Below are 9237 nucleotides of genomic sequence, written 5' to 3'. Positions count from 1 at the left end.
AAGTTGTACTTGCAAGTATTGTGAATGGGTTTAAGAATGATTTGGAAAATCACTTTACGCATTGTAATCGGGTCTGAGTTTTGTGTCTTTTGTTTTTCTCCCTCTCCTATAGGGTCCTTGATAGGGTCTTGAGTGTCCCTCCTGATCCTTTTTTTTTCTACTAAACTAAACCTCTTCAGCAATACATGCATTTTGCAACTGGTACGGTAAGCAGCTAATTTAAACACAAACAAACCAAATGAAACAAAACTTGAAGTACGACCTCTATTTCGATTCGAAAAGAAAAAAAACCGGTGTGGTAATCAATAGTAGAGTCAGCTGGTCTTCTGCTACTCAGCATGTGTTGTGTGGTATTATGAATGAGTCACTGTGTGTGTGAGAAGACCTAACGTTACTATAACAAACTCATCACCATTTACACTTAACTCAGTATGCGATATAGGCTAGGTTTGGTCACCCGTGCATTCGTGTTTGAGACAGTCATGAAGATGGAGATCAGAGACGGTGATCTGGATTTATAAGCGAGAGGAAACCTAATTCATGTTTCATTTGTCATCGACACAGCATGGGTCACACAAGTAACATTGCCAAGATGGAATTCAGGGAGGACGATAGAGCCTCGGTCATTCTCGAAAAGCTTAGGCTTCAACGGTTAGACGGGAAGTATTGTGACATGGTACTCACCGTTGAAGGTAGGACTTTCAAGGCCCATAGGAACGTGCTGGCAGCTTGTAGCCCATACTTTGATGCAATGTGCAATAGTGGTTTTGAGGAAGAAAAGCAAAATATGGCAACCATTGAATGTGTATCTGCAGATGCCATGGAACAGATTTTGGACTACATGTACACAGGACAGATCAGTATCACAAGTGAAAATGTTGATGTGATTTTACAGGGTGCAGATCCATTTCTGATGTCGCAATTGAAAGAGTACTGCTATCGCTTCCTCACCCAAAACATGGATGCATCTAATTGCTTCGTGGTGAGACATTTAGCCGATCTTTATGGGTTTATCGATTTGTATGAGAGAAGTAAAAAGTTTATTCGCAACCAGTTCATGCAAGTCGCTCAAAATTCCATGGAAGACATTGTTCGTCTCAACTTTGACGAGATCCTTGAGATCATCAAAGACGAGGACATCAGAGTCGAGAAAGAAGAAATGGTGTATGAAATAGTCATCGCGTGGGTCAACTTTGATGTGGAATCGAGGCGGAGATGCCTCTTGGAACTGCTGGGGCATGTTCGACTTCCGCAGTTGAATAGAAACTATTTGATCAACGTTGTGGAAAAAGAACCCCTTGTTTCTGAAAATGAAGAGTGCCTGAAATTGTATATGGATGCAAAACACCAAACAGACACTACCAGACACAGTTACTGCAGTGACAGCCCTGTATTAAAGCCACGCAAAGGTAGACTGCAAGATGTGGTCATCATAACCGGTGGCATTTCAGAACAAGGACCGATGTCGGAGTGTTTTGGATACGTCATGGAAGAAAACAGATGGACCCCTTTGCCAGCTTTGCCTGTGGAGCTCCGATTTCATGCAGCGGCTGAACTGAATGGCTGCATGTATGTGGTGGGTGGGTCAAGCAATGGTCTTGTTACAAATTCAGTACACGTCTATGACCCAAACGTTAACAGTTGGAGGTGTGCGGCAAACCTCCCGGACCCTATCGAGTATCTTTCTCTTGTCGCTTGCAATGGTTACCTCTATGCCTTAGGTGGGATACGGTGGGAAAGGGTTCAACAGACCGTATATGAATATGATCAGGACCTTGACCAATGGAAGAAAGTGTCTGACATGCCAACTCCAAAGTACAATATGCAAGTAGCGACAATAGACAATAGGTACATCATCACAATAGCCGGACGAGATCGCCACAGACGGCCGGTCAAACTGGTGGAGAGATACGACACATACACTGGCGAGTGGTCCTCTCTTACCCCTATACCTCTGGAAGAGGGCACTTGTTGGGATTTACCAGTGGTGGAAGCTTTCCATGGTAAAATTCATGTCACTGATCTTGCCACGAGACAGTTTTGTTTGGACCCTGATAAGGACAACTGGACAGAAGTGGCCTGCCAATTTTGTCGACTGCCAGAGAGGACTTGTTTCCAGTACTGTTGTATGAATCGTAACGTTTTCATCTTTGGCGGTTGGGGTACGGAGAGGTCTATTAACTCGCCCATTTCCGATGCTTGTATTTTCAACCAGGATCTGAACCTCTGGACTAACATATCCTCGCCTCCAGCCTCCACCCTAGCATCTGCCTGTTGTTTCCTGCAAATTCCGTACGAATTTCTTCTTAACAACGATAACCAGGAGAGTTCCACAAGGTCATGTTCAGCTTCAGTGAAAAAGGCGTAGGTAAGCAAAAAGTCTGCTAAAAGTTTGGTATTTAATTAAATTAAAAGTCAACATGATGTATATTGCCTCCAAGGTTTAGAATGAATAAAAATGCTATTTTATAAAGTTGAAGCTTATATACTTTCCCTGGCTGCCATTCAAAATTATCTGTACTGAGTACTGTAGACATTTTGGAGTGTCACAGGGGCAATACACGTACAAACACTAAGTGAGATATTAAAGTTAGGTGTCTTCAAACTTTCTTGATAGTGGCCAAAAACTGCATTGATCCATTTGTTTCTCAATGTGACAACATAATAACTGTGTACTGTAAGAAATCTGAATGCAAGTAGACTCCACTCTCCGAACTGTCAAGAAAAGTTAACCAGTTAAATGAAATTAAATAGTACCATGTTGAAAATAACTTTGGTTCACAGTACTGTTAGGACTATGCTGTACAGTACAGTATGTAGCATCACTATATATACTGTACTATCAAATCTCCAGTGAGAGTGAAATGCTTCAAGTGAAAAACTTGACAATTTATAAATGCTTTCAATTTTCCAATTTTCTAACCTGCTACGTACTGATATCGATCATATTGTTGATGGTGGAACCGCAGTTTAATATAGATCCATGCTTTGATGACCTCCTCCCAGCCTGCCTCCTCTTATTGGGTATCTTCCAAGCTGTATTACACAGTGTACAATTTTGACGTGCTTATTTTGACCAAGACAACAACAAAAAATCCCAGTTCTGTACAGTATATATATTTTTGCCATGTTGCAAACTGTGTAGTTTCTAACATATATACAATGTGTGCACATTTGAAAATTACATTTCGGGGAATAATTTACTGTATCCGGCAGGTATGCATCGCTAATTGCTATGCAAAATAAAGTGCTTAACAGGCAAATTACATAAATGCAAAATGCAAAGATAGCAGTTTTTGTACACACAGGGAGTCAGAGACCATATTATTTTCTAAGAAACAAAGTTCATAGCCATTGGAAAAGTTCTACGCAAGATTGAACACTCCAATTATTCCCTGCATATACACAGTTCAACTTTGATAACTATAGATAGTGTTTGCACAGTATGTTATTGTAGGTTCTATGAGTCTTGACTCATTATGTGCCAGGTGTGATCAAACTTCTGAAAATGCATGGATGACTCACCAACCATATAGCCTTGCTATCATCGCTTTAATCTTGATATAAACAGCAGGTAATTTATTTACAATAGTAGATACATTTGAGTGATAAGCAGTGAATACGGTATAATGTGACACTTCCAATGGTATGATCATGAATTCATGATAAAACTATTTTGAACTAATTCACACACAAACATACCGTATATATGGGATGCCATTTTGGTCAAAAAGAGATTGTCAGGTTCAAGTTTCTAGATATATTTTAATATACCGCGTGCACGGTACTGCATAACATGTAAATAATTTTGATAGTTTTCCATTACGTTGAACGTAACCAAGTGTTTGATTCGGTGATTACAACTTTTGAGAATTCACATGGATGACTCACGTATGTTTACCCATGGTAGCAGAACGCCGCTATCATTCATCAATTGATCTTGATTAAACGAGTAATTGACTTCTGACGAGATTGGGTGATAACCACTCAATACTGTCATTAATATTATGAAGAATAAATTTTTATCAGTTTTAACGTTCTGCATATATTACAGTGTAGAATTTGCTACATTGTGAGGGTACCATTCTTAACCATTTAACTTTATTACAGATATAATTTACTGTAGTCCAACAAAATTAGAGCACTTGGTGGATGAAGAAATTATGAGCTCTAAAGATTTGCAGTTTTTAAGCAACAAGAAAAAAAGAGAAGAAAATTGCAATTAATATACATTCTTGTTCATTAACTTTTTAACATTTCAAGTACTTTTAGAGAAAAATACCAGTATACACTTAATAAACAGTAGGAAATCCTCTAGAGTCTAAGAAACTGCGCTGTTCCTTTCCAAAGGTTGTAATCTTTCCTGAGTAGTGAACTTAGCAGTGATCACAAGTACAGTAGTTGCAGACTATTAGTGTACTGAAACACTATGCAGTAAGTTCACTAGTACTATAGACTAGTATCATGTATCGTATACAGTTTCTGGAGATGCATATATTGCCAATGATAGCAAGATTTGTTATTTAGGTTGAATTACCAAGACTGGACCTTGACAATGAACTTTGCAGGTGGACCACACATAAAGTATACGGGTATATCAGACAAACCATCTATAAACAGTAACTCCTTTGTTTAAACTAGAAACAAGCTCTGTCCCTTCAGGGTATACATATTTGATAATTTCCTTCCAAAGGGTAAGAACTAAGGTGAAACTTTGACAATTAAGCTTGTAAAGTAACAAAGAAATCTGTTTGAAAAAAGGATATATTTATGACAGCAATATCATATGTGATCCAAACTGGTGGTGATGTTTATTGATGCATCTTATAAGTGACACTCGTGGGATTTTGGCTCACTAAATATTTGAGAATAGTGTCATATAATAAACAGTACTTAGGCTCTGCATGTTATACCGAGACTGCTCCGAGAGGTTGATATTCTAACAGCTTAAGACTTACTCCACGATGGAACAAAGGACTCAAACTCGTCATTGACTGAAACTCCCTCATTAGACGAGGGTGACAAAAACTGGAAAAGTTCTGCTCTCACCTGCCAGGGTGGCAATTTCACTGCTGAGACAAGCGGGTAGCGAAACATGACTACTGTACTTAGTTTATATATATACCAAGGAGGCGATGCTCTCATTAAAACCGTGGTGGAAATAACGTGGCAACCGCCTACCGGGGTGGTAACTTCCTGATTAGACAGGGTGGCAAAAAACTGACAACTACCGCACCGATCAGGGTGGCACATCCCTGATTAGACCAAGGAAGTGAGACTGAATAGGCCAGGGTGGTGAAAATATCTCCCATAAAAATTAGACAAGTGTGGTGTTAGCTTGAATCTACGTACATTGACTTGGAAAGAACGAAACTCGTGACAAGAGACTTCTTTGTACAGTACTGAAAACATCCTGTTCTTTATGAGGTTTTCTCTGTACAGTGAGAGCTCACTATTATGCAGATAATGTTTTGTATGTGTAAAGTACTGTAATGACAACAGTCGTTTTTGTCAATTAAGTGACAAATTTCCTCTGAAAAGAAGAGTGAATATGTTGACTAAGCATATAGAAAGGTTGTTTGGGCATTTTGAGAATTGTCCTTTTATAAAAATAAAAAAAAAGAACCACAATCCCCAAAAGCATTTTATTTCCTCACGTTCTATAAAGTTCACTGAAGTGTATACATACAGTGTTGTACCACCATATCTGACAACCCTTAACGATCAGATTAACCATACATAATTTACGTAAACTGCTTGAATGTTTTGACAAGTTCCTTGTTATATGTGAGAGTAATAGGACCTGATTTTTGGATCCTAACAGGATCTCAGTCTCTGAAGAAGATCCTGAGCTAGGATCGGAAAGTCAGGCCGTCTAACTGTTACATATTTACCTACACAGGCCTTTTTTTTTTTGCAGTAGAAGGTCTATAAGTAGTTTGGCTAACAGTTTTTTGCTCTCTTTGAAGTTCCTCTTTCGTTATTTCAAGTACAACGTTTGGCCTGCATGCTGCATACCTGTACACCCGCCATCTCAACATTGATTTGGGAGTTTTAACTTGGTTTCAACAGGTTGCCACTGCCTGTCCACGTTACTCTGCATGCATAATTTGTACAATTATAGATACTGGATGTATCTAGGCTAGTAAAGTAGACCATGGGAAGACCAACTTTCTATTCTCCTTGTATCCTCATATCCATAAAAATTTGTTTTCCCTGGTTAGACTGTATCCACTATCCAGCTCACCTCATTTCTCCAGTCATGGACTCTTCTTTTCAAAAATCTCATTTTAATCTAAAACCTGTCAAATTAATTCACTAATTTTTCCTGTTCATTTCCTTTGATATACTATAAATGGTAGATCTGGTATCAGAAATGTCACAAAATGAAGGTGTTCCTATAAAGGTGCTTTTGTGGTACTGTATTCACATCGCCTCAGTACCTTTTGTACTATACAGTAGACCTCCATTTTTTGTTCTGGAGAACATAAACATTAATTGTTCAGGCTGTAGGTTTGAGTTGCATGAATTGTGTTGTAACCACAACACTGACTCTACTAAACAAGTTCCTATGAACAACCGAATACAATACCTGCATTGTACAGTATTGGTACATGTAGTACAGTGTTTATTATACACCCATTTTTACAAAGCTTGTTGACGTCCAGTAAAATGGACTTGTTACAAGTCATTTACATTCTTCCCAGAACCAAGTGACGTACTGTACATGTACAGTGTCTAATACCTAGATTTAAACTGTTCTAACAGGCCAGATGCAATCTCAGATTAACCTCATTAGGGTCTGTCTACCCCATGGTCAAGGGGGGGGGGGTTTAAAAGTAAAAAATAAAAGTTCTTAAAAAACAGTAAAATGTTTTTTGACTGTTTGTTATTCTGAGAAAATTTTCCCTTTGTTAAAACTATATAGGAAAAGTGTAATTGAAACTCTGTGTGAAATTTTCTCCGATGAGGTCGCTTTGGGGTTACTGTGTAGAATGGATCATGAAATGTATAAACCTCCGAGGGAATATAAGAGAGATCAAATGGTTGTAAGGGAGCAGGTGTCTATTTGGAGGGAAACAAGATGTAAACTTGGGAGTTAAATTTTCTCACAGTTTGTGGTAGTGTCCTTATAAGAGATATAAAATTTAGCGTTCATTATTCGAGACGGGCGGCTTCAGTTGTTATTTCACAGTACTTGTTATTTCAAATCCCATTGGCAGAAGCAAGGAAGGATGTATAAAAAGACAAAGGTGTTTTTTTGCCAGGAGTGAGGCCAGAGAACTGCACAGATAATAAAGATCCTAGTAAATTTAATAGGTTGGTCACAAAACATACAGTACTACTGACCTACACTTATGAGGAACCTCAAAGAAGAGATGGAAAGAATTGATTGGTCAAATGGGAGTTATCACCCTGGCAGGTCAAACTGAGTGCCTGGAACTCCAGCATCCATTGGAAACAGGACATGATGATCAACTGGAATTTTCTTGATATATTTCTATTTTCACACCAATTTTCAATATTGATTTGTTTATTTTACGTTGTACAGCCAAGTTGGTCAACTAACTGTTTAGGCTGCAACTAATTGTCTGACTATTAATCGTTTCCATTTCTATTAATATTTTACATTTAACACAAATTTCACATATTTTTGGTAAATGTTTTAAATTTTATGGTGCATGGGAAGATAACCTCCTAAAAATGTATGAAAACAGGAATAAAGTTAGCATGTGAGTATGGAAAGGGGAGGGGAAGGGGGGGTTAGGTGGGCAGAGGTGGTGATGGATACATAATGTTTAGCGATCCAGAGGTGTTAAATTGTTAATTGTCATACCTAAATAACAACTTTTTGAGATTACAGCTGACAACACAGATGATGAAATTTTCCATCTTCACAGACTCCCCAAAACACCAATCAATAAATTGAGAACCATTCTCCTACAACTAAAGAGATGTGATGTCCTAAGGTTACCCACGAGTAACTGGTTCATTATATATGTATGGCAAACACCATAATATACACCCTTCACTTTAAGTATCCTTGGTCCTTGGGATAACTGTTATTTTTTGTCTCCCTTTATTTAACTAATTAAAATTCTCTGCATAAACCCCCAAAGCCAAAACACCATTCTCCTACAACTAAAGAGATGTGATGTCCTAAGGTTACCCACGAGTAACTAGTTCAGTATATATGTATGGCAAACACTATAATATACACCCTTCACTTTAAGTATCCTTGGTCCCTGGGATAACAGTTATTTTTTTGTCTCCCTTTATTTAACTAATTAGTATTCTCTCTATAAACCCCAAAGCCAAAACAGACTGCCCGCTCGCTCCACCATTTACATCTACTGTGGCTGTATTGATTTTCATCTTTTGGTCAATTCGTGCCGGACGCAATGAATGCAAGGTTTTGTTCCTTGTGGCCCAGTCAATTAATGAGCTCAGCACTTACTGTAGTTACAGAACAAAGAGAATGCAGTGTGTCCATATGAAATCTTATTTTGAAAAGAATTATTTTTTTTTTGTCTTGTTTTTTATTCTTTGCTTTTACTCCATAGTGAACGGTCAAGGATCTTTATCAGAGATGTCATAGATACTGTGATCAATGCATTTCCTTCGGTACCAGTTAATTGACACAGTTTTGTTGAAAGACTGGAATATAAATGACAATTCCGAAATGAATTTAAGTAATTGTAGGCAGGTTGGATCAAATTGAATGACACAATTCATGAGCCACTGAATAGGACACTTGAGAGGTCGATCTGTTTGTCTGAAATAAGATCTGACAGTGATACGATTAGGATCCGGAACGAAATATATGAAATGTATGGAACTTGAAAAGAAAGATATCATTGGAAGGGGAAAAAAGAGCTTGTAGGCAAATTTCATTCATAGCTGCTGTAGTACTTTTTGCACTGTACTTTGTATGTATGTATGTAGAGTGTAATTTAAAGTGGTCTCGGTACAATTGCATGGAACTATAATTGTGGGAAGCATGATTTGTGGTGAAGATTTGTAGTTGGGCTGATTGGATACCTTACTGTACTACTGTATGCTGTAACTGTGCTGTACTTAATAGTACTGTTTAACACATTACTGTGCAGTACAGAACAGTATACCACTGTAGAGTACAGCACAGTATAGCACTGTACAGTAAATACTTTACATTTGCTGATCTGTACAAAAAATCCATCCATCTAGTTTTCCCTAATATTGCTGAAAGGTTATAGT

At 38.1% G+C, this 9237-nt stretch overlaps 1 protein-coding gene across 1 annotated transcript in view; it reads left to right on the top strand.

Moving 5' to 3' along the window:
• The first annotated feature begins 324 nt into the window (after positions 1 to 324).
• The window catches only part of LOC139965216 (kelch-like protein 11), a 39928-nt gene continuing 31015 nt past the window's right edge, over positions 325 to 9237 (top strand). The window contains exon 1 of the mRNA XM_071967376.1: positions 325 to 2368. Within this exon, the coding sequence (XP_071823477.1) occupies positions 566 to 2368 (1803 nt within the window). The 5' untranslated portion in view covers positions 325 to 565. The remainder of the gene's footprint in view (positions 2369 to 9237) is intronic.

Source organism: Apostichopus japonicus, chromosome 3, assembly GCF_037975245.1.
Source record: "Apostichopus japonicus isolate 1M-3 chromosome 3, ASM3797524v1, whole genome shotgun sequence".
Taxonomy (NCBI): Eukaryota; Metazoa; Echinodermata; class Holothuroidea; order Aspidochirotida; family Stichopodidae; genus Apostichopus; species Apostichopus japonicus.
This window is presented reverse-complemented; position numbering and strand designations above follow the sequence as displayed.